This window comes from Myotis myotis, unplaced genomic scaffold (assembly GCF_014108235.1).
Source record: "Myotis myotis isolate mMyoMyo1 unplaced genomic scaffold, mMyoMyo1.p scaffold_m19_p_11, whole genome shotgun sequence".
Lineage (NCBI taxonomy): Eukaryota > Metazoa > Chordata > Mammalia > Chiroptera > Vespertilionidae > Myotis > Myotis myotis.
Genome location: NW_023416315.1, coordinates 43,844,006 through 43,871,000, shown reverse-complemented (window position 1 = coordinate 43,871,000; position 26,995 = coordinate 43,844,006). Strand labels below are relative to the sequence as shown.

The 26,995-nt window shown below is 35.8% G+C and overlaps 1 protein-coding gene across 3 annotated transcripts in view; it reads right to left on the bottom strand.

Annotated features, from left to right (window-relative positions):
• The window catches only part of SEMA3D (semaphorin 3D), a 196,806-nt gene that overhangs the window by 17,680 nt on the left and 152,131 nt on the right, over nt 1–26,995 (bottom strand). For all 3 annotated transcript variants that reach the window (XM_036328333.1, XM_036328331.1, XM_036328332.1), the window contains exons 9-15: nt 24,204–24,318; nt 22,899–22,968; nt 19,912–20,056; nt 8,931–9,153; nt 6,146–6,234; nt 4,310–4,351; nt 877–1,034 (exon numbers count right to left, since the gene is read on the bottom strand). In XM_036328333.1, the coding sequence (XP_036184226.1) occupies nt 877–1,034; nt 4,310–4,351; nt 6,146–6,234; nt 8,931–9,153; nt 19,912–20,056; nt 22,899–22,968; nt 24,204–24,318 (842 nt within the window). The remainder of the gene's footprint in view (nt 1–876; nt 1,035–4,309; nt 4,352–6,145; nt 6,235–8,930; nt 9,154–19,911; nt 20,057–22,898; nt 22,969–24,203; nt 24,319–26,995) is intronic.

Below are 26,995 nucleotides of genomic sequence, written 5' to 3'. Positions count from 1 at the left end.
GGAACTAACTAGCTCTCCTGTTATCTTATTTTGTTAATAAAACCTAAAGATTAAAAAAAAAATACCATATACAATTCACTGACTTTTTTACCTAGTGTAAAATGTACTTTGACAATATTTTAGAAAATAGTGCTACTACTATATTCCACATTTACAAAATTATATCATGATATATTTAGCCAGCTTCAGTCATACTGATGGGCAGTCAGGTTCTTGCCTTTAATTTTGCTGTTGAAAACAATGCTAAAATGGACATCTCTGAACATATAACTTTTACCTGTGTGTGTAGCATAACTCCCTACCTGGGAATTACTGACTCAAAATAGCATTGTTTTTAAGACACGTAAAGCAATGAACTACAAATGGGAGGGCCCATTTTGATGTTGAAGTACATCTGAGTGGCAGAAATTGGTCAATTAGAGTTATTACTATAAACATAAAATTATACCAAGTCACTGAATATGCTATGGATTGTATGCAACCCACACTTTTACAAACATATATATCTACACATGATATGCAAAACAACGAGTACATACACATTTAGAAATACGAAGGGAAAGAGGAAGGAAGGTAGAAGGAGTAAAGGAATAGAAAGAAAAAAAACCTTTTAATTATATTTAACATCAGTAAAGGAAAAGAATATAAACAATTTATCAGAATTTTTTTTTTAAATTCCACATTTCAGAATTTCACATTCTTTCTACATCAAGATTCAGTGCTATGCTAAACTATAAAAGAAAGAATTTTAATATTCCTACTGTTGACCATGTTTTCTATATAATATTTTCTCTTTAAACTATAAGACAAGGTATTTATGTGAAATATTCATTGCACAGAAAGGAAGGCGCCATATTAACTCCATGTGCATCTTACCTTTTTGAAGTGGGTGTATATCGAGAGCATGAAGTTCCATCCCAGGCACAGTAGGGGTCTCTGGCGAGACAACAGTCTGCACAAGCTTTCCCATAAGTGTCACATCTGTGCAGTGAGAGCTGAACCAATCCATCTCGGGAACCAATGTACAATTGTTGCTGCAAAGCAGGCAAAACAAATGAATTAGCAGCATCTTTCAAACTAGTCTTAAGAACTTCCTTTTCTTGAATACCACATCACAGATCTAAATCTGTCTCCTAGGGTGACCTGCCCATAATAAACACTTGTACAGACACATAACAAAGAGTAAGATAAGTCAATCACTCCTACCCTAGACAGGATGGTGATTTGAAGACCATAGTACTAAAACGGACAGCATTCTATTGGGCTAGAGTAACCTTGGCAGTAATTGAAGAAAGTTAAAAACCAGCTGCTAGACTGAGGAATTAAGATGTCAAATTCGTTCCAGTAGTTGAAAATACCCTTTGGTAGAGTATATCAAACACACATACTATAGGTGATGCTGATGGTCTTCACCTGAACAGTTACTAGTGGAAGAGATGACTGAAAAGAGATTTAGGAAACTTTCCTGTGGTTTTAACTAACCATTCCATTTGCTAATGAAGTATATACTGGCCCCTGAAGGACAATGTGTTATAAGTGGGAGAAAAAGTATTCGGCATCACTATGAAGAAAGTATTAAGGAGACTTGAGGGATACCTTATCACAAATGAAAGGCTGCAGGATACTGAAAAACCCAGCAAATACAGTTACCTTTTGAGAATAAATTCTGAAAATAATGCCTGGCTCCCTATATGTATTCATTTGAGTGTATGTGGTGGTGGTGAGGGATTGGGGAAGTGGGGGGAGTGAATGAGCCATAGTCTGTGCCTTCAAGAACTCATGGCCAACTCAGGGGACCATGTGAAACTCTATGTGAAGAAAAATAATCCGAGAAAACAGATATTGGCACAAATAACATACATGTACTCAACCTACAGAAATTTTTTACCTATTAAACTGTCAGTTGAGACTTCCTGGTAAGTAAATACAATATACATTTTTTAGTATTTGTTTTACTTCAATTCTCCATAGTGTTTGACCTAAAGAGTTGAAACCTTCTTTACTTTCTCTGGTTCTTCCTCTTTATTTCTGCCTGACTTCTGTTTCCTTTGATGATTCCTTTCTTTGTTTTAACTGTTGGGTCTCTCTGTTTTCTGTTCTCATTCCTTTACCCTTATTACACAAAGACTAGAGGTATCTTGAAAACAAAAATGTAGACACACTGATTTCCCTAAATCTACACCTTGGCAAGAGGCACCGTCTTTAGCCACCCAAGACACAAATCTGGGAGTTGTCTTTAATCATCTTTCTCTCTCCTTCGGTCTGTCACCTTATCTTTTCCATTCTCTCATATAGAACTCACTAATCTATTTCCTCTTCTCCCTCTTCACTGCCACTGTCTGTCTCGGTTCTTATCATTTCTTTCTTGGATTACTTGTAAGTGTCCTAATATTTCCACTGGCTTCAGCCTTGTTTTCCAACAACCCCCACCTCTAAGCCAAAGGTCAATCAATCCATCTTAAGCACTGCCATACCAGACTGGTCTTTCTTTCCCTCCCTCCTTTCCTTCCTTCCTTCCTCCCTCCCTCCCTCCCCCCCCTCCCTCCTTCCCTCCTTCCCTTCTTTCCTTCCTTCCTTCCTTCCTCCCTCCCTCCCTTCCTTCCTTCCTTCCTTCCTTCCTTCCTTCCTTCCTTCCTTCCTTCCTTCCTTCCTTCCTTCCTTCCTACCTTTCTAAAAGGAAAATCTTATCACCACACCCTCCTGCTTAAGGATTTCATTGTCCTTAGACAAAACTGTTAAACTTTTTAGAAGGACATACAAAAATGTACCTAATCTGCTTTGGTCTTATTTTCCCAGACTCATTTCTAGTCCCTTGTCCCTGGAGCACAGACATGTCCTTTGCTCTAATTGTACAGAAACTTATTAGAATATACTATGGTCTCTTGCTCTTCACACCTTTTCAAACATTCTCCTCTTCTACTTGGCATATGCTTCCCCACCCATCTCCCTTTATATTTATCTGGTTAACTCCAACATTCTTGATGGCTCAGGTTACATATCTCTGCTTTTAGCTATCTTCCCCTGCTCCCCTCATCTCCTTTTAGATGAGTCCCCCCCCCCCCCCCCCCCGCGTCTCTCTAGTACACGCTTCCATTGTTCTCTGCATTGTCAGCAGATCCTTTAGTTCCCAGATCCACCATGAGCTTCCAAAGACCAAGGGGTATGTCATTCATGCATTTCTGTATCCTCCAAGGACAGCAGTAGGCCTTCAAGTACTAAATATTGAGTGGATGAACAAATTAATGGAAAATATTGAAAAAGAAACTTATTTAGATCTTTTTTAATCATCCCTCTACCAAACTAGGTATAGCCGTGTAAGACTATTTAGCAAAACTTTAATGTAGAACATAAAACATAAGACTATTTAGCAAAACTTTAATGTAGAACATATTATCATGTGACTTTCTTAAACTTTAGGGGTACATATAGAAATAGCAATGCAAGTCTTAATCTCTTGAATCAACTGGGACTTGGCATATCATATCAATAATTAAATATTATTGTTATTATTATTATTAGCTACTATTTACTTCACACTTAAAATGTACCAGCTCTCACTCAAAAAGTGTGCATTTGACATCCTATTTATTAGGAGGTGGATATTATTTTTTTTAAATTTTGCTGTTGAGGAAATTGATTGTGGGAGTCAGATATTAAATGATAGGTGGGAGGTTAACTGTTGGGTTATTTGCCACCAAAGTTCAGAGTCTAACTCCTAGACTTCCTGATTAAAAACCATTTTTAATGATTAGTGCTGGTGTTCTACATGAGTTACTTTATGGCCTTGACAGAAAGACATCCTCATGAGACTAGAAAAGTGAGTTCAATTTTCAAGAGCCACAGGAAGGGGAGAATATGTTATTCAATGAATGAAATTTGGTTTCATTTATCCTAAGGCAAGACTGAAACAATAGTCTTTAACCAATTATAAAATAAACACATAATCTAAAGCTTTTTCTATTATTTATAATTTAACTTTCAATTTCAATGAATTTTCTCTAAAAATAAACTTTAATTCCATCATCCTGTTGCTTTGTGGTTAATTTTTACACAAAAAAATTAAGAAAATACCTGTTTCTTCCCTAACCAGTTTGGCTCAGTGGATAGAGCATTGGCCTGCAGACTCAAGGGTCCCAGGTTCGATTCCAGTCAAGGGCATGTACCTTGGTTGCGGGCACATCCCCAGTGGGGAGTATGCAGGAGGCAGCTGATTGGTGTTTCTCTCTCATCGATGTTTCTAACTCTCTATCCCTCTCCCTTCCTCTCTGTAAAAAATCAATAAAATATATTTTTTTAAAAAAGAAAATACCTGTTTCAAAGACAACTCCATGTTCAAGATGATTGATGAATGCTGAAAAAGAAATTAAATATTAATGATCATTAAGAATCTTTTATAGTAGCCAGTAAGTTGTTTTATCTTGTACCAAAGATCCATGAAGTAAACTTCAAGGCTCTGTTATATAGGGGAGGAAAGGATCTTAATGTTTGCTGCTTCCTCCCTATGGGTTGTAATTCTACCTTAAAAAAACCTTTTCAAAACAGTTATTTTAAAGCATTTTATTAAAGAATAATCACCTAACTATATGAGAAACACTACATTGAAAATCATTCCCAGGTACCCAAAAGGTTTCTCCTTCTTCTGCTTATCTTAACTGCTTCCATGTAATTCAAACTAGTGTTGACAAGAACATCTCCATAATTATTTATTACCTTTTTCTGCTCTTACTTAGATCAGTAGTTGAAAAACTTGTGTTCAAGTGCGGAGTTCTGAAGAGTTATAGTGCTCCTTGTGGATGACCACATTCTTTATGGAACTCTGCAAAATGCTGGTGCACATGATACCTTGTTATAAACTAAGGCCAGTTTTGTAGAAAAGATGGCTCTACGTATGCAGTACAAAATCAGACGCCTGAACACAAAAAGCTTCCAAAGTAAAAAGATGGAATGTTTTAGATGTTTTCTTCTATCTATTTATCTAAATTCATTTGTTTCTCACCAGTCAATATTTACTAATTGAAAAACAATAGCAAATGTAAAAAGTTTACAAAAGCATATGAATAAAAAACTTTAAAGCAAGAAAGTCCTAGCCAATAACTTCTTGTTCTACATTTTATAAAACAGATTCGTTATTTAATTTTTTTGTGGTTATTTAATCTTAACAGTGGAATCCAAACAGTTTTCTTGACCACTGGCAGAAACTTATTCTAATGTACCTATCTGTGTTTGGGGCTTTATTTTTGGTCTCTGGATTCACATTTATATTTGACATAGATTTTGTTTTTGGTAGATGCCAGATAGCAGGTCTTTTTTTCTTGTTAACTCCTTGACCATTATTATCTTCACAATGTAAACAGGATTCAGTAGAACCCAGCATGTGGTTTAACTTGAGCCCCTCACAGTGGAAGGCTCTACTCTCTTGTAGGGCAAAAAATGTTTACACGGAAACAGTCCATTTCAATAAAATGCTTCAAAAAAAATGGAATAAAAGGCTTAGCATATTTTCAAAAGCTCTTCTAAGAAATGCAATTTTATTTCTAATGTTATTTTCAGAAAGTAATTATATATTGAATTTCATTAAGGATCTACAAAGAATGCCACAACTCAAATTTACTGTGAAAAGTCAAAGCCATTCCCAAAATCTGGAGAGCTATTATTTTAGGTATACTAACTCTTTCGGTGGGCAAGGGGAATTTAACAAATGTGAAAACTAACTTGCATGCAACCTTTTTATTGTTTGTTTGTTTTAAATGTCCTTACAGAAAAGCAAGGGCACGTGAAAATACTCTGCCAGTTCTCTCAAATCCAAAGGAGAAAATTTTGAAAAGTAAAATTGATAAAGTAGAAAAGCACCTGGATAGTAAAGAGACATAGGCTCTCATCTCCTGTGGCAATTTGCCCGGCCACAGGCTCAGAGAATGCAGGAAGGAGGGGCAACCCAGGAGCCCTGAATTCAGTGGTATTCTACAGGGCAAGGTGAGTGCTCTTCTTAACTGTTTTAAACATTTTTTTGCCATAGCTTAAAGAAAAGGAAAATAAAGAAGCTTTTTGCAAGCAATTCTCCCGGAAAAGTGATGATGTTAAAACACCCTATATCAAAGCCCATTCAGTTTCATCTCTTTTCCCAAAACTCTGGATGGAGTCTTACCTTGAATATCTGCAACTCCTCCAGTACTACCTCTTCCATATTCCACTTCTCCTTTGAAATGCTGACAACTTTTAGGACCGTTCCAATGTCTGAAAAAAATACATTACCCATAAACCTGCTATTTCTCCTTCAATGTTCAGTTGTAAGCATATTCCTAGCAACCTTCAGATAACACCCTAATTTTTCTTTAAACACCTTTCAATAAGTCAGATTAAATAAAGCATGCAAGAAATAAAGCTTAATACATATTATTCTCCCTTCCCAAAACATTATAGGTTTTATCTCATAAAACACATCTTTATAAAGAAAATATTAAAAAACATATGTTTAAAAGAGAAAATTATTGATGTTATATACATGGAGGAAACTGTAGCTCACTTATCAAATGTATTTTATATACATAAACATTATTAGTGGGCTAGAAATTGAATTTTTGTTTAAAATTATTTTATTTAAATTTAAGACTATTAAAAGGTTAATATTATAAACCAAAATCAACATTTTGAAAAGATGCCTTAATTAGGAATCTTATGTTGCTGTTCTGTAAGGTGACACACCATTACAGAAAGACAACCTAAGGACCATTTTAGGAGAAAAGAATCCCATTCGTAAATTAACTTATACAAAATAGATGCTTTTAAAGTTCTAAGCACTGGGGTTAGAGTGTATTAACATTTATGGTAATAATCCTATTTGCAAAAATTAGTATAGATTATTTTCTCTGTTTTTAAATAACTCTGGAATCTTTAAAAATATAAAATGTCCAAATGTCATGATTAAAAATCTATCTTAGCATCCCTATAATGTAATCAGTAAAAGTTAGGTAGTACCACCTAGTGGCAGAGTGGCATTTATGACACTGAAATGTTCAAAACCTAGGCATGAGCTTGGGGTAAGCAGTAGAAATTAAGTGGCAAACTCCTCAGAATCAGTGACAACCTAATTATTTCAAGTTTTGATGTTTCAGCAACAATCTGTGTGGCACTGGGAACATCACTTTTTTTCCTTGGCCTTGCTATTACTACTGCAACACAATCAGGTTTGACTGGTTTCTGGAGAGCAATTGGAGTCTGTTACACACAGGATTCTTAGTAAACCCAACTTCTGTAGAACCAATATATTTTTTAGGATAAAATTATTCTAAAGTTGTTCTGTACTTCTATGTCCTACTCCAATAAAAAGTTCATTGCTTGAAAACTCATTCATTTCGATCGTTATGCAATGCTTGATCCATTATATTACATAGTAAGATGCAGTGCTTTTCTATTAATGATATATACTGAGTGTCAGATTATTCTGACTGGCCAGATTATTATGACCACCCCATCAGTACAATGAAGTGAATTAGTTATGCAAATAATAATAAAACCTTGAGAGTATTTGCTTAGGAAGTTTTCAATATTCAGTATTTTTGGAAGTGTCAATGAAGTACTGATGGGGTGGTCATAATAATCTGGCCGGTCAGAATCATCTGGTCGCTCAGTGTATGTTTATTTACTGCCATTAGAATTCATATGACACTATTAGATAACACTTTTTTTGGAAAAATAGTTTATTTATTTTTTTGTGAGAGGGCAACATTGAAGGGCTGCCTCCTACATGCCCCCTACTGGGGATGGAGCCTGCAACCCTGTCCTTGACTGGGAATCAAACCAGCAACCTCCTGGTGCAGGAGACAATGCCCAACCAACTGAGACACACTGGCCAGGGTGATAGTATTTTTATTTCTGAGACGTGCTAAATCAGCAATAGTTCTCTTTCTGGAAAAAAAATATTTTTCTCATGTTATAATTACTGAGTTGGCAGAAAAAATAATAAATACATAAAATAGGTTCAATAATGAAAGTGATACATAATCCACAAAATTCAAGGATAAGAAAAAATATCTTCAAGAAGTTTCCACTTAAAGAACTTTACAAAGCAATGTTTAACTATTTTGAAAAGTCATCTTAACTCATCTTAAGTCACTGATTCTCAAAACTGGGTGAAAGGATCCTTTGGGGTAGGGCTTATCAAATATCTCAGTAGGGAAAAGCAAATGTGATGTTTGAAGATAAAGAAACACTGCTTTGTCCTGCTTGTTTAATTTTAGTCCATAGTCATTCAACAAATAGACACTGAGAACCTACTCTACAGCAGGCACATTGCAGTCCTAATATACAAATATATTTTAAAATCTCAAATAAATACTAAAGGAGGCTGGAAGACATTTATGATTCTCAATTAAAAGCACATGTTATGCAATTTTTATTTATTTCAGATGGAAGGGAGAGGGAGAAAGAGATAGAAACATCAATGATGAGAAAGAATCATTGATCAGCTGCCTCCTGCACACCCCTACTGGGGTCGAGCCCGCAGCCCCTGACCGGAATCGAACCTGGGACCCTTCATTTCGCAGGCCGATGCTCTATCACTGAGCCAAACCAGCTAGGGTGTGTTATGCAATTTTAAGAAATACCAACTAATGAGTGACCACCTGGAAAGAGCTGCATCTATCTTGATCTGCAGAATTCCCCAGCAAGGTAATCTCCAAACTCCCTAGGCCCTTAAAACCCAAGAGAAGAACTAATGAGAAAAGAGGTAGGGATGAGTGTGCAGAGGGGTAAGTGATAATCTTCCTATAAATGAAGACTGAGGCATTTGAACACCACAAAAATTACTGACTAGCTATGAACTAATAAGTACTCATTTTGGTTTTGATCAATAAATAATTTTGAAGTTCTGTTTTGTTTGTGTAATAATGAAAAATGCCTTGGAAGGAAAGCATAATCTTGTTCTAGGGTACCTGTTCCAAGAAACATTACATCATACTGGCCATCTTCTGCCACCACATGATCCACCACAATCTGCGTCAGTCTGTAATCCACATTGATTCGCTTGAATGTCGGTCCTCCCGCCACTGGATATACTGACTTATACATCACAGGGTGCCGCTTGATGAAACTGATGACGTCATCCGGAAAATCTCGGGTGGATTTGATCAGTGGGTCATAGGTTTTGCTCGGACACTGAAAAAGAATGAGGGAGTACTGCTCATGCCCCTGAGAAATTTCTACTTTGTTCTAATACAAAGGCTTAGCACTGAAAATATTAAAGGGATGGTGAACGGGATCAATGTAGAATCACTTGTACTTAGAAATAAATGCAGTTTACCTCAGCTATATCTAAATCCAATCTCCTCTCGCAAAAAAATTATGTTATACCCATTTATTTGTTTTTTCTAAAGTTTCCACAGCAAGCTTTGTTCCTATAAAATTTTTTATTTCTTGTAAAAATACATGAAATTTAAGTCAAATAATTTTTATAAAAGTAATCAGCAAACATGGGACTATGAAAGCCATTATTTTCCATTTCTTTTTAATTAATTTAAGATTTCATTTTTAAATTCAAACCATAACTATAACGTGTGAAAACTCAACAGCTCTCCCCCAAAGGATCTGTGGAACTTTCTCACTTCTGTCTAAAATTGCCTGAGTGCCTTTTAGTGTCCACAAATTCAATAGTTAGCATATCCTGCCCCCTGGTGGAAACGTGAGACATTCCTACCAGCAGAAATTCAATGATTTGCTATCTTTATTCAAAGAACATGAATAATTACTTTATAATTACTTTTTAAGTACTATACATATCTCCACTCCTATTTTATAAATTTATTTTATTATTTCAGTATATTATGATTTAGTAAGTTACTGCAGAATAATCCTGTTACCACATTTAAATTCTTACTGAGCTAATGCATTCTTTTGGAATGGAAAACTTTGGCTACATGACACAGGCATAGAGAAGAAAATGAGTGACATTGAGGAAAGCTTTTAAGAATGTGCTGCTTTTTCCATATTTTAGTTTTTTGACATTGGGAATAATTTCCACTGAACTGAACCATTTATACTAGGCATTAATTAGAATCCTGTTGAAATCCCAAAATATATCATACTTCTTAGTCAAAGCATCAACAGGGTCATCCTCAGGGAACGAAAGATACTGAGATAGTTTTACAGTCACAATATATGACCCGGGACTAATATTATACCAATGGCTCACTAAATTAGAAAAATATCACAGAGCTATACAAAAATAAATCCATTAATGATTTTTAAAATTAATTTGAAAATATCTTTATCTTTCACACACACACAAAAACAAACAAAAAAACCTTGTACAGCTTGTCTTAATAAACTGATGTTTTCTTGATATCTATTCTGTACCAAATAGATTAGAAATATCCTAGAATATTAGTCATTTGGTTATTACTTAGTCATTTGGTCTTAACTGTATGTTGGTCTAAAGATCTAAGTTTGTGTCTGCAGTCACTGCTTCTAGCACTTAGCCTTCAGCCAAATGCAATGTCAACTCTATAATGGAAGGAACCCCATATTAAATAGATTAAGCTGCAACTCAGAATGGATATGGAGCTCAAGTGATTCAAAGCTCTTGCCCAATTAGAGGCTGCCTGTTTGAGGCTCAGTTAAAGGCAATTTATACTGGGCTTATAGCTTACAATGCCTGCGGTACAAGCTGGTTGGTCTATCATTAAAATCAAAGCAAAAGCAAAATTTTGCCTGCATATTTTTGAAACAGCCCTCCAACTTAAGAAAAAAGAAAGCTCTCTGGACTTTGTAGCTGTAGCTATGCAGTAGCCAAAATTTCAAAAGAAATAATATAATGATATTGATGCCACAGTTTTTGGTATCCCATTTTCAAATAATTCAAGTTTTTAATATGAAAAAGTAGAGATGGATAAAGATATGAACATTTAGTGATGAAACAAATATGACATTTTTCCTCGTTGCTCACCACAGACAAAAAGGTTATAGTGTAATAAAATCTAGAAAAAAGAAGAAAAGAAGGGAAACCTGGTTTCTATTGACCACTATAAAATGATCTTTGAAAATGCATGTTTTTTGGGTTTTTTTTATGGCAGCTTTTCCTCATGGCATGCTGCCAGTGTTTGCATAAGATCGTTTTCGTCCAGGTTGCTATGTGCGATCTCTTAGGTCCACGTCTCCGCTGTGCTTTTACAAATGAAAGTGATTTGGTAGAGTTGCTCCCTGAGGTTTAAGATAGTACCATTTGAACCAAAGACTGTTATTATAGTACATTAAAAACCAGAGGGATTTCTCCTTTGATATCATATAGCTGTGTAGCACACAGATTTAAAAATAGCTTGAGATGACAACCAAATGATGCAGGTAAAAGTGAAATAGGAAAGAGAAACTCCATACAGAAAAAAGAGAAAGTGTAGGAAAATGGTCCATCTAAAGAAAATTAGCATATTGAACTATTTTCCTTTAGAAAACCCTATAAAGCAGTGGTTCTCAACCCGTGTAGGTCACGACCCCTTTGGGGGTCTAACGACCCTTTCACAGGGGTCGCCTAAGACCATCAGAAAACACATATATAATTACATATTGTTTTGTAATTAATCACTATGCTTTAATTATGTTCAATTTGTAACAATGAAAATACATCCTGCATATCAGATATTTACATAAGACTCATAACAGTAGCAAAATTACAGTTATGAAGTAGCAACGAAAATAATTTTATGGTTGGGGTCACCACAACATGAGGAACTGTATTAAAGGGTCACGGCATTAGGAAGGTTGAGAACCACTGCTATAAAGTTTTCCTATTGCAGCTCTACATTCCAGGTATTAAAAATCAAGTAGATTTTTCTCCGTGTGTATATACACTTTTAAATTTTACGCATTAACATGGTCCATCTGAATATACTATAGAGGTCCATTTATTTCTGCCGCCAGCTTTCTATCATTGGCCTGACTTCCGCTAATTTAGCTCCTATGACTGTACGAAATAAATCAAGGAGCTTATCTGTGCAAAACGAAAAGAGCAATTTACCAAGTTTAGAATGTCATTATCTTGCTGGAAATAATACCGGCAAAAGAGTAGAAGAGAAAAAGAGACCTGCCTAGACAAACCGTGAGATGAAAGGGTAAACCCAACAGCCACAGGCCATGGTTCAGGGCCTATCTCTCATGGCTGGCGGCCACAGCTGGCGAGGTGTGATCATGTTATGCTTGGCAGATCTGTGTGTTTGCAGAGGGCCTTTAGTCGTGCAGTGGGAAGCAATGGATAAGAGGAGAAAAATGGTTTTTATCCAATGAGGGAACTTTGCCCCTTGGCCAGGCACCAGACAGCTGTTACAAGTTTTCTCCCCCTAATGCTTCAGGCTATTCTCTGCAGGTTGCAGTTTCCTTTTAAACACGTCAGAGGAATGACTAACGTGAGGGAAGAATTGGCACAAGGAAAAAACTAAACCAGGCTTTCATTTCTTGCAAACTGGGAAAAATAAACTACAATGCAAAAAAAGAATCTGATTTTTATTTGTAAAGTAAAAAAAAAAAAAAAAAATGCAGATTTAATAGAGACCATCCTATTTCCAGCTTATTTATCTAAGAGTCAGTTTTTAATAACTATGGACAGGAAAGACCCTCTAGTCAATAGCAGAGACGGAAAGGCCAGGGGTACAAATAAAGGGAAATTTCGTCTCTCTCTCTTAAATATATTTTTATTGATTTAAGAGAGGAAGGGAGAGGGAGAGAGAGAGATAGAAAAATCAATAATGAGAGAGGATCATTGATGGGCTGCCTCCTGCAACTCCCTTCTGGGGTTCGAGCCTGCAACCCAAGCATGTGCCCTTGACCAGAATCACTCCAGGGATCCTTCAGTCCACAGGCCGATGCTCTACCCACTGAGCCAAACCAGCTAGGGTTCTCTCTCTTTTTTTTTTAAGGTTCCCTTTCCTTTAGAGGAATTGCGACACCAGAAAAAGGAAAACATTGTTGAACACAGTAAGTAGTCTGGAGACCCACATTGCAAAACTGAATGTTGGCTCTATGGAAAAGAAAGTTAAAATTAATTGCCTCTCATCATTTCCAAGAAACACAGCCTATATACACAGCTAAGGGAAATGAAAGTGATGCTTTGTCTTATGTCCTCTTCAATGTAACCAGTGTTAAGAACTTGGAATCGGGAGGCCCAGATTCTAGTCCTGCCTCTGATTCCCCTTCTAGAATCAAAAACCTAAGAGGATTAGAATTAAAGATATCTTCAGTAATTTAGAGAAGTGATGACAAAGGAAAAGTTTGTCATTAAGTGGAAGGCCATGCAGTGAACAAATGTTGAGAAGAAAATGAAACTGTGAATGTTTATATGATAGAGAGGCATCTAGGAGCCAGGGGTGTATAAAATGAGACTTCCCTGCAGTTCTCCTAAGATTTTACATTAATTGGGAAAGTTTTACTTAAAACAAAGCAAAGCAAAGCAAATTACAAAATGTTAGCTATATTCCGCAGGTGCATAACTGAAAAGATAGCATGAGACACTGTGAGAAAAGTATTCCATATTTTTCAGTCCCTGTTGGTAAAATTATCACAGTATACCCCACTCCACAAGTCAAAAGGAAGTTTAGGAAACTTTTTTAAAATTACATATTTTTTTCTTTAGTCAGGGACACCTATATTTGCAAGTCAACCTTCAAACATCTCTTAGCTAGAATACAATCAAGAAAACCCTTATTTCATGGGGCCAGTCTACAAACTCAGATCTAATTTAGGGGATTAATGAAGACTTAAAATTCTGAGAATCATCAGGTCTCTAAGAAGATGTCATTGTGCAAAAGCCAAATATTTTAGGAGGGTCGGGAGAGAAAACAGAGTGCCCAAAGAGTTCTGGGACTTGTGGGTTCCATGGTCATGGCAACCCCAGCCATTTCCAGGGTAAGTTGGAATTCCTCAGCAATCATTCTAGTTCTAGGTTAAGCGCCATTACTGATATCCAGTCTGCTAGACAGAGTGAGTTATCGACATTAGATATCATTATTCTGTGACGCAATCCCTCCAGGACTTGCTTTGTTGAAGCAAAGGTCATAAAGTGGATTCAGTTAAGGCAACGATGAATCAACATGTTAAAGTAAAAAAGAATGCCTTTCTAGAACAGGTGGGTATGCCAGCGCCCAGAGTTGGTCCATAGTAGCAGATTTGGTATGATGGACTTTCCAGTGGACCTGGAATCAAAAAACTTTGGATTTTTCAATGTCTTTTACAATGTTCGAAAGTCTATGCCTGTGGTGGAAAATAGGACTATTATACATATCGACATCCACATCTTGAGTTTGGAAGATTTTATCTCATAGCAGAGGGACAATAGGGCCCTACTGTAAAAGGAGTAGAGTGTTTCTCCTTTAACTTTGATTTTCTCCAGAGAAAAAATCAGGTGAAGAATTGTACTTCCTGTTTAGTGAAGATATGAAATGTTACACAGAGGGAGATATTTCATTATTTTAATTAGGTGGCAGCTGAAAAAAGTGACTTAAGATTGTTTTTGCAGGGGGTCAGTTAAATTAAAAAGCTAATTGATTATGGAAATATGAATACAAAAAAGTATTTTTAATTTTTCTAGATATCTGAATTCCTAAAGTAGATTTGGAGAGGGGAAATGTTTATACAGGGGCTGTTTGATATTTAACCATTCTTATTCAAGTTTTTTACAGGATATTTTGGTATTGTATTCTTATTTTCTTACTAAAAAGACAAAGTTTTTCTGGGTGTAAGCTATTAGTGGGAATTACAATGTGTTATCATTCACCAATGTACACAAAGTAAAATCAATTAAATCAAGTTGCAAAATTAAAAGATAGTATTTATAGCTATCTCACTTTGCTCCCTACCAAAAATGGAGCCTCAGTTAGGAAATTCATATGTATTTGATCTTTAAAAATAAAAGTTTAAAAATTTAACAGTAAAAGTAATAACTATTGGGGGGGGAACGGAATTTGTTATTTTTACAAAATTAGAGTTTTATACATTGTCAAAAACTGGCACAATAATTCATAAGTAGTGAAACATATATTTCTTTAATATTTGAACTTCCAAAACAAGTACTTCCTACATTTTGGCTATTATGAATAGTGTGGCGAGGAATAAGGGACTGCTGATCTCTCTTCAAGATCCTGATTTCAATTGTTTTGAACAAAAATACCCAGAAATGGATGGCTGGATCATATTTTATTCCTAAGTTTTTGAGGAACCTTCATACTGAATGCGGAAGCAGCCTAAATGTCCAGTGATGTATGACTAGATAAAAACACACACAATATGATAGATTTATACATATTCAACCATAAAAAGGAAGAGCCTGCAATACATGACAGCAGAGATGAACTGGGATACTATGCTAAGTTCAATAAGTAAGTCACAGAATGACAAATACTGCATGATCCCACCCATATAAGTTACCTAAAGTAGTCAAACTCATGGAAGCAAAGAATGGAGTTGTGATTTTTTTCCTCCCCAGGATCAGGGAAGGGAATAAAATGGAAACATTAATCAATGGACATAAAATTTCAGTTATGTAAGATGAATAAGTTATAGGGACCTACTGTGCCTATAGACAACAATACTGTGTTGTGCACTTCAAAATCTGTTAAGACGGTAGATCTCACATTAAATGTTCTTACCACAACCTCAAAATTTTAACTACTTTCTGCTCACCTTTTCAATAAGAGACTGGTTTAAGAACTGAAACTTACTTTTAAATAAACATTAAATACTTTGCATTTATGAATAAATCCTAAAAATTCCTTACCAAAACAGAATTAAATTACAGAGTATATCTTTTATAATAAATAAAATATATAAAAAAGAAATCTGCCTTTAAAAGTCTTCCCCAAATAATGCATTATCTAGCATCCTGTTATTTTTGTCATGATCTCACTTTGATTTCCACATCTGACCTGTGTTATTCATTGTATGGCACATAATTCCGTATTTCATGTCACTTGGAGCTTCTCATTACCAAGACTCCCAGCACATTAATGCTTTGCAAAGTCCATCAGAACAAAATATAGTTTGTTCAGACATGCTATTTGGACACCAGAGGGCAGAAGAATCCCTTGAAGTGAAGGAATTCTGTAAATATATCCTGTGCATCGGTGTGTTTCCAGGCGATTTAATTAACACTGTGGGGTAGTGTTATCATTGCAAGGCTAGGAGTTTAGGTTTGCCTTGTCACAGGAACTACATAGTTATGTCAGAAAAAAAACATAAAGTAGCTATGGCACCCTGAAAGTTGTAGTGTTTATTTGCTCGAGTGGTAATGTCAACAGAAGTCACGACTCCTGGGAGAACAAGCTACAACTCAACTTTGGCAGCAAAATGGATGCAGAGGATGTAAAAGCAAAGGTGGTTTGTAATAATCTTTTTAAAATTTTTAACTTGAGCAGAAAGTGGTTTTCAGGAAAGATTCTGACATTTCATAGAAAGCATATTATTCAGCAATATTTTTATTAAAGTGTGATAGGTTCCCCTAATTACAAGTGCAATAAGGAATAAATAAAAGGAATGGCAAGGGCAAAAAATGGCTTCAAAAGTTCATGATTATTTGTGCAGAGAACAGACCATTTCTCCCTGGAGAAACAATGCACGGTTTTGTTTGGTTGTTTGCCTTTATCATTTTGAATAGGAATGGCATGGAGATAACAGCATTTGATTTGAAGTTCCATAGATCTAAGTTTAATCACAGTCTCATCGTTTCATAAACTATGAGACTATGAGCTTCTTCTTAACCATAAAATATCTACATCATGTTGTTGTAAAGGCACTTATCACTGTGTCTGGATCATGTTTAAATATAGTTTTTGACTAAGTTTTTTGATCTGGAGATTTGTAGAAAATAAAATGATTCATAGTTTTACTGAAACAAAAATGATCTAGTGAGAACAGTTTATGTTTTGAGTTCTCAACCTGTGTCCCATCATGTGGTGCTTCTTTTCTCATCGATGAAAACCCTTCTCACTGACGTGTATGTTTCACTATGTGTGTGGGGGTCACATATTCATATTTCAGGGAAGTGGCTGTGTCCGGAGGAGGGGAGTGACATGGCATGTGAGGGGTCTTTATGCCTCCTGTGGCATTCATCGCTCTTTCAGGCAGGAGCAGGGAAGTGGTGACCATGACCCACCTCTGCAGCAACTCCAGCCCACACTATAACCAGAGCCTAATGTCATTGGGATGGTCATTTCAATTTCTTAATATCAAAAGAATCAACTGCTGTATATAAGTATGCAAATAATTTTCTTTAATTAATGTAAATGGTTTCAGTCTCAAATTCTTTTTCCTGTAACATCCAGATAATTAAAAATGCTTTTTCAAATGGCCTGAATGGTCATAGTCTTTTATTTAAAACAAACTCAGGTAGAAATAGCACTGAATGTGATAGTCTATGATACTTAACCCCAGAATCCAGGTATGATAAAACTTTCCCAGCCAGAGCTCTCTGAATTTTAATCCTCTTCCTTACCCCCCCCCCAATACATATAACATTCATTATTTATTACTAGGGGCCCAGTGCACAAATTTGTGTACCTTGAAAGGAACTGTGGGCAGCAAGGCTGCAGTAGGCACAGAGGTGGGTCTCAGCCCATCCTCCGTGACCCAGTCTGGCCCCTCCAGCCACAGTCCCCACAGTCCCCTGTCTGCCTGCAGCCCTGTTCCCACTGCTGCCACTCCCACGTGCTGATGGCACCGCTCCGCTCACACCCACTGAAGGTGTGGAGTGATTGGGGCCAGCGCCAGCAGCAGGTGTGAGCGGGACCTGGTGCCGTCAGCTGCCTAGCGGCAGCTGCTGCCCCAATAGCCCCTCAGGAGCAGGGGGAGGTGGAGAAGCCATCAGGGGCGATCAGGGCCGGCAGCTGCTGCTTGCACCTGCTGATGATATCAAGCAAACAGGACCGGCATCAGGCACTGGCCGCGGGTGCAAGTGGGGCTGGCACTGGCAGCAGGTGTGAGCGCCATGCAGGACCGTGGCACGCGGGAGCAAAGAATTTATAGTAACCAGCAGAGGCTCACCCCAATGGCAGCAACTGGCACCCCGCCTTGGTCTGGTGCCCCCGCTCACCTGCTCCACCATCCTGTCACAGCCGATGCCTGCCATGTTCTGTGCACGCCCCCTGGTGGTTGTTTGGTTGTTCAGGTTGTTCTGCCTTTCGGTCTATTTGCATATTAGCCTTTTATTATATAGGAGGATATATACAGGGTGTACCAAAAATGTATACACATTTTAACAGCTCAATTTTGAAAATAGAATGCATTTTAATAAACACTGCCTTTATAAGTATTCAAAGTATGCACATACATTTTTGGGGACGCCCTATATGTGTGTTTATTCAGTAAAAGATCTTCCATGGAAAGGGAAAATAAATATATTTTAACATCAAAAGTTCCTCATCTAGTATCTTAGTACAGGACTAAGATGTCGGGCTCTGCCTCCTGAGTCTCTGGGTTTACAACTCAGCTGCACCACTCACTAGCTTTGTGACCTTGGGCAGGACACTGCACCTGTTTGCATCTGAGACTCCTCATCTGTAAATTAGCATTAATGATAATAGCACTTACTTCATAGACTCATTATGAAAATTAAGATTTGTAAAACCTTTAGAAGAGTGCTAATGCCCTGTGTTACTGTTACATATAAAAATAAAACAAGCAAGTACAGCTTTGATATACAAAGATAATAAAGGAAACCACGAATATAATAATAATATTATTTGCAAAAGAAAAGTTGTTTCTACAAAAGTTGTGATTACCTAATAATCAGTCCAGAAACATCCCTGAAACATATTTATATTGAAGGATTATGAAGGGGAAATAGACATGGTTGTAAAGTGTGTTTCCCAGATTTAATTAGGTTACATAACAGGAAGATGAAAAGAAAATTCAGAAAGCCTGGCCACCAGCTGTTTCCCCTTTAGGAATGAACATATGAAAAAACAAAATTCTGTAGAATTAGACAGGGTAGGTCAACAATTTTTCTCAGAGATTTTGATGATGATTTTAGATCTCTTGGTAGGAATATTCATACTAAATCCTAAATGGGGAAAAAAAAAGGCATTTTTATTTATATCAGTTCAATATAATATTGAATATTCAATATATATTGAATTAAAACAATATAATATTGGTTCAATAACCAATCCTTAAATATTTAAATAACAAACTGTTTTAATCACATCAACAGTAAAACAGAAGCCATCCATTTATAATGCACATACTGATTTTAAACTGCAATGATTTTTTAGACAGATGCATAAAGTCTAAAACACATTTCTTGTTTCATCTATGTTTTAAACACAATTTATAGTATTTGAATGGAATTTTGGGCCTAGGATTCTCTAGGCCCTTTCCTATCTAACCTATGCATATTATTCCAAGGAGCGGCATTAAAAAAAAAAAGAAAAAGAAAAAGGAAAAAAAAAAGATCAATGCATAACAAAAAAGGAGATAATCTGAATGAACGTTTTTAATTGATGTAGTTGTTTAAATGGGGACTTTAGCTACATATCGTGCTTTAGTTGGGGAATAAATACTTATTTGGCATTTCCTACTAATTTAGAATATTTGTCATTCTAGATACTAAATCATTTTGATGATTCTGCAGACTCATTGAGTCTATGTAAGTACTGTAAGTACTATGCAAGTACTATATAAGTACTACACTCTCAGCATAGTCTGCACTTTAAGATAGAGTCCATTGTTTCCTATATTACTCAAAATTCTTACTCAGAAGAAAAATGTTAAATTCCAGTAAAGGCTGGAAATGTTAAAACCTCACGTAAATAAATAATACTTATTTTTTAAAAAAACAACACAGTACTTATTGCTGTGGTGAAGGATGTAGTTTATTACAACATATTTAAAAAGAGAATATGGGCATCAGAAAGGTACTTCATTATTAAGTTGAATACATACAGTGCCAGGTCGGGGATAAGGAATTCTTCCATCATACTGCACCCAGCGGTGGTCTGCGCTTTCCTTATGAGCATATGGGCCATTAAACACCGCTCTGATGTCAGCCATGCTATACACACAAACAGCGGAGCCTTTGAAGATGGAGCTGAAAGAAAGCAACATGATTCAATCCAGTTTCCTTCATTGGACACTCATTGAGCACAAATATGAGAGGTGCTGCAGACAAAATGTAGGTATGATCTCAAGGAGTTTATAGCCTGAATAAAGTGTATTAACAGTTATATCATGGGTAATTGCAGTAATCTAAGCAGCACACAGATAGGTACCCAATACTGGGCTGTCTGGTAAGTTTTCAGGGAGTAGGTGACATCTAAACCAACAATGCATAAATAAGAATTTCCTAGAAAAACTGGAGGATAGAAAGAAATATGTAGAAAAAAGTATTATGTTTATCCACATGCTCTTAAATTTTATTTGAGGTTATTTCAGCATAATGCCCTCTAAAGAATTTAAAATGAAAAGGTGCATTATTTACTTCTTTTGAAAAAAAAGGAATAATCTAGACATGTAGTTAATAATGATGTGTCTGTTTTCTTAAGTTGAGTGAATGACCATAAATACTGGGTATTTAATGTTTAATTAATTTAAATATGTTGAAACTGGGTCAAATGGGAGATCTATTTTTAATTTTTTGAGGAAACTCCATACTGTTTTCCATGGTGGACACAGTGAGTAGGGGGAGTGAGGGCATGTGCTGAGGGGGGTGGGAGGAGCAGGAACAAGCAGGAAGAGGTCATATGGGGGAAAAGGATTCATATGTAATACTTTAAACAATAAAGAATTTAAAAAAAATGTTGAAACAATCTTTTTTGCTCCTTCTTGTATTTGAGTTTACATGTGAATCTTATCTGATGCTTAAAATTAAACTTAATTACACAGAGTTGGAGCACATGCAATTAAGAGGCAGAAAAGCTCCATGGAAATTTGACACAGTTTTGCCAACTAATGATGAAAACTGTTAACACGGCCATCAGATGTTCTGTTTTTGATTTATTTCTGGAAAATAAAGTACATTTTCTCTGAGTCTAAAACTTTCAATGATTGCTGTTCTAAAATACAACATCACCCTTTATGATCGAAGAGACATATCATCTCAGTGCTACAAAAATGAGCTAAGGATTCTCTGAGCAGGAAGAACTCACTCATTAATATTCTTGGAATGACGTTAATGGGAAACATTGGGAGCTGACGGTAAACAGGCATCTGGGAGAAAACTAGCTGCTAAGAAGAGAGATGTTCCCATAAAAATCACATGACTAGCCTATGATATTTTAAAGGGATGATGCATCAGGCTTAACGCCATTGCTATTGTTGCAGATTAATTACATCTTCTCATTGGACGAAGGCTGTGACATGCATCCCAATATGGCCACAGTCTTCAGGGTGGCATTAAAAATAAGATAATAAAGTGCACCAAGAACAAAGAGCTACCTTTTAACTTTGCATTTAACTCTGGGTGGGCAGAACCTTGGTAGGAGGAAAAGAGAACTATCTTGGGGCTACACCACCCTGGCACATATCTGTGCCTTGTGTGTGGAACACACAGCGACTTCAAAGGCAGTTCTGTGAATGAAGAGATGCCAAGAGCCTAGGGCTGAGATATTTAACTTGAGTAACTACAGGCACTTGCTCTTCTTGCACCTTGTAGTTCAGACATAAATTAGCAGGAAAATGGAGCAGAAAACAGCAGCTTCTTAGGATATCTTCTTTATTCTTACATTTAAATGTTTCACATGTTCTATCTTATAATGAACCAACAAGTATGTTTTCTGGTATATTCTGAACCAATAGTACATTTTAGTTTATACATAAGGTATAATGTATATGTAAATGAGAATAATGCCACAGAAATGAAATTATAATTTGCCTGCAACATATCTTAATAATTTAATCAGAAGGAGGCAGTAAGACCATTTTTCTAATACCTATAGCAATACTGCCAATTTCTCCAATAATAATATCAATATACATTGATACAGATTGGTAGTGGAGCTATGGAAAAATGAAAAGTATTTCAAAGAATATACTGTAAACAGTAATATATGGTATAGTTTGAACATGGCCCAATGTAAGTTACTGAATTAAATACAATTAATACTCAATAAAATAAAGTAGTGTCCATATATTCTTTAAGAAAGCTTCATGGGTGCAAGGGAAACTTTTAAGGAAGTCACAAGATTCAATGACAAGTACCAGACAGTAGTATGCATAAAGAAGGAAATAATACAGGATGACAATTAGGAAATGACCTTTAGTTCTAGTCCCATTTTTACTACTAATTGGTTCCTCTTCTATGGCAAGTATACAAACTTCCTTTGCCTATATTAGTAGAGCAGTGATGATATGGTGATAATGGCAGCCAAACTCTCATCTTCCTAGGGTAATGCGGAAGTGCATATAAGATAGCATGTGATGACATTTTAAAGGTCAAGAGTGGCACATCTCCTGTTTAGAGCTTAGCAACAAAACTGAGACATGTAGTTCTTTAGTATTACTACCTCTATGTCATACAACTTGGTATGTTTATTATGATTAGTATATGCATATGTCTTTGTATCCAGTCATTTTAGTCTGAGAATTTAGCTCACAGATATACCTGCTCACAGAGGAATTGGCATATGCACAAGTTTAGTCACTGAGGCATTATGCATACTAGCAAAGGACTGGAAACAATGGAACTATCTATGTACAGGGGACTGTTGAAATAAACTGTGACAAATGACACAGAGGACACTCTACTGGGGTAAAAAGAACAGAGAAACACTGTATGTATTGACATTAAAATATTTATAGGAAACACGAGGTAAAAAGGAAAAGGAAAAAATGTGTATTTTTTCCCACGAAAGGAAGGGACAAAACATATAACTGTATTTTTTTACTTATACGTAACAAATCTCTACAAGAATTACAAGCATTTTTTAACTTACCTGGTTGTGGTAAAGACTCCATATACTACAGGGTTTCTTTCATCTCTTGTGGGGAGTAAGTATATGTCTTCTATTGATGGGAAAAAAATAATGATTCACTATATTTTTAGCTTTTGAGTTAACATGTTTGCTTTTTTCTTTAATAATACAACATTTATGAAACTCTAAACAGTATATAAAATGAAGGTAACAGTGAAAGTCATTACATTACTACATGAGAAAGTAAGGGTAAAAGACTGGTTTTCTTACTAGCTATGTGACATGGAATCAGACATTTCACCTCTTAGGTGTTACTTCCATCACCTATAAATGGAATGGTTTGCTTGATAATCTCCATAGCTATTTCCAATTAGGAGTATGTGATTTGACATAGAAATTAAAAACATAGGCTATTTTTATCCACCACTGTAAAAAGTGTTGTCCTGTAATTATGTCAACTTATTAGTAACTGATTTACCTATTTGGTAAATGTATGAAAATAGCCACACAAATTAATTGTGTGGTATTGCTTGTGTAATTACTTGTGCAACATTGATACTAAAGTATGTGTAAAAATATTTTAAAATATTATTTAAGATGTGAGCATGCTTATAGTCAACATTCGAGATCATCCGTGAATACTGAATATATACTTTCATACTATAAAATACAATCCTAACAAAATCATCAGTGATGCCACCTTTTTATATTGCCAACAAAGACAAATTCAAGAAGATAAAAGCTAATAATATTAAATTTATATAAAATTGAAAAAGCTCCTTCTTGTATTAGCGTTGAGAAGTGTAAAGAGGGAGAATGAAAGAAGCTGTCTAATGCTTCTCTGAGTATTATTATTATTATTTAATTTTTTAAAATGACCTTTATTGTTGAAAGTATTACAGATGTTCCTCCCCCCACCCTTTTAAAAAAAGTTATTATTTTTATTAACAAGTTGGAGGGACAGAGTTCAACAAATCTCCTATGCTCTCCAGCAGGTGGCATCCACAGAATAAGGAACCCAAGGTCCTTCTACCTAGTGGTTCCTTCCAAGTGAAAGACTACATGGATAGCGCATGGGCATTGTAGTCCCAGGGCTACAATGTCTCTTGCTGTAGTTTTGTTTCCCTCTTAACTTTGAGGAAGAATTTTCCATTACAGACCTACAGCACATCCGTGTTCTCTATATGTGCAAATTTAGTAAGAACCACTCCTTCAGGTTGTACTGGGCTATACAATCAGGCAGTTGGGGATAAAATAAAATAAATGCTGAATTAATTAGGCAATAAGACTTTTTTTTTTTAAAGAAAAATGAAACATGTGACTTACGGAGCTCATCAAAATGAGTATCTGCCCCATCACTTCCAGGAATTGAGCAAATCAATCTGGCCTTAAGAAAAGTTGTCCACTTGTTTATCAGGCTGCGTTGTCCTCCTACATCATTCTGACAAAAAAAAAAAAAAAAGAAGAAGAAGAAGAAGAAGAAAATAAAGATACAGATTTACCATCATGAGTCTATCACCAACTAAAAATGGTGGTGATGACAGGCAGTGTCTATTAATGTCATTGCTTATAAAGACAGAGAGCCTACATATTCCAGTCTTTGAACTTTCAAATGAGAGAAAAGAGAAGAGGTCAATGGGGGTGGGGGAAGGGTACATATGTAATACTTTCAACAATAAAAATTTAAAATAAATAAATAAATAAAAACTAAGAAAAAAGAAAAGACAGTTTTGTCCCCCAGCGTTAAATGCTTTTCTCATGGCTAAATGAATTCAATGTAAGCAGCACACCTCTACTGAATGAGTAGATGCATGTAAGGCACAAGTAAATAAGGCAGGCTTGGAATCAACTCCCATCTCCGCCAATTCTTGCTCAATGACCTACTAAAAGCTGTTTTCTTATAGATAAAATTTAATTAATGCTATGAGATAGGGTTATTTTGATAACTAAATGACAAATGTGTGAAGTGTTTAAGTATATTAATCTTGTATAAATGCTAGCACCGACTTGTATATTATGTATATGATTTAGGTCAATATTTGCATCTTTAGAAATATGCTTCAGTATAGATTAAAAAAATCTTCTCCAAATTTACTGCCCTACTAATTAAACTCCAAGGCAACATAAACATATACATTTTAAAGCAATCTTGATTTTCCATATTTTATTTTACTCTGGATTATTTCATTAAAATGCTTTTTAGACATTTAGTAAAATATAAGCATTTAAATCAATTAAATGGAATAAACAGGTGTATGTATGTTACATGCCATGAGTCAGCTCCAACTCCTGGTGGCCCTATGAGTGAGTGATGTCTACAACCTCCTGTCCTTAGCAGCCCCGTCCAGCTCCTGTAGACTCGTGCCTATGGCTTCTTTTATAGTGTTAATCCATCTCCCATTTGGTCTTCCTCTTTTCCTGCTGCCTTCTACTTTCCCCAGTAATATTTTATTTTATTGTCTTTACTAAAGTACTCTGCTTCCTCATGGTGAGCCCAACATAGGGCAATGCCGTAGGACCCACTTGTTTGTCTTTCTGGCATTTCAGGCTACAGTAGAGCTCTCCTCCAACACCATATTTCAAATGAAGTTTGGTGTGTTTTTTTCCTATTAGCTTTAAAATGGACCCTTGTCTGAAACCTTTGCCTATAGAAAAGTATTTTCACTCTGAATTTGGCCCTGCCCACAATGCAGGCTACACATCAGGATAATCAAATGCTGAGGCACACCCATTTCTTTTAGAGCTTCCCATAGTTTCTCATGATTCACACAGTCAAAGGCTTTACTGTAGTCTATAATGCATAGACCAATCTTCTTCTGAAATTCTTTGCAGCATTTCATATCTAAAAAATGCTTACAACTGGAGTGTCCCTTCCTTTTCTGAATCCAGCTTGCACGGCTGGCATTTCTTGTTCCATATAAGGTAGAAGTTTTTGCTGCATCACCTTGAGGATCACTTTACTTGTGTAGGAAATTACAGTAATGGTCCTAAGAGTTACTAGACTCTTCGGCATCTCTTTTCTTCAAAATGGGGATATGTCTTTAATATTTCCAGTTCCTAGGCCATTGCTTTGTCTTCCACATTTCTGGACATTTTCTTGTTAATGATTTTGACAAAGTGGCTTGAAATAAATGTATTGGTATCCCATCTAACCCTGATGATTTACTTCTTCCCAATATTTTCAGGGCGGTTTTCACTTCTCTTTCTAGAATTACAGGCTCCTCCTCATAAAAATCTTCAGAGGTATGCATCGTCCTTTGTCTTTTCTGTATGGATTTTCAGTGCACCTTCCACCTTCCCTTTATTTTCTCCTGGTCTGGCAATGCACTTTCTTGTGGGCATTTAGCATTCTCAGTTTAGGTTTGATTTTATTTTTCATTTCTTGAATCTCCTGACAGAGAGCTCTTATTTTTATTTTATTATTTTTTTATTTTTTTGTTTTCTTCTATCTCCTTGCATTGACTACTGTAATAGTTTCTTTATCTCTACATGATAGTAATTGAAAAACTGTGTTCAGAACTCTAAGACTGCTTATGTCACTTGTCACTCTTGTCTGACTTTAATAAATTTTAGTGTTTATTCTGTCATCCAACCAAATACAATTAAACTATTGAGTGATCCACCATAAAAAGATATACTTACTATTTCTAATTTAATATGTCCTTATGAACACCAAATTAATATGATTTTTTTGTTTGACTCAACTAGATCTGCTATGCTTATAATAAATAAAATGAGACCGTTTCACAGTTTAGATACTAGTATATTAAGCACTGAATTATCATCTCCAAAAGTTACTTTTGGGGCCACTATTTCCATTGATGTATTTACCTTTAAATATAAACTCTATAAAAAGGTTTACCCTTCATGTAATCTATGAGCTGTAAAGTTAATACAAACTTCACTGTCAAATTTCTAGGCTGTACATTTAGGAGCTGCCTCCCCAATGTTTCTTTCATCTTTGAAAATTAAATTAAATTACAGAAAAGCATCTGAATAACTGCTTCAAACAGGAAAATTGAAACTCATATAAATAGCTGCTATTCTTGAAGAAAATGGGAGGAGGAGGGAGAGATCCCTTTTAGTATTAACGTGGGTAATATGAACATGCGATTTTT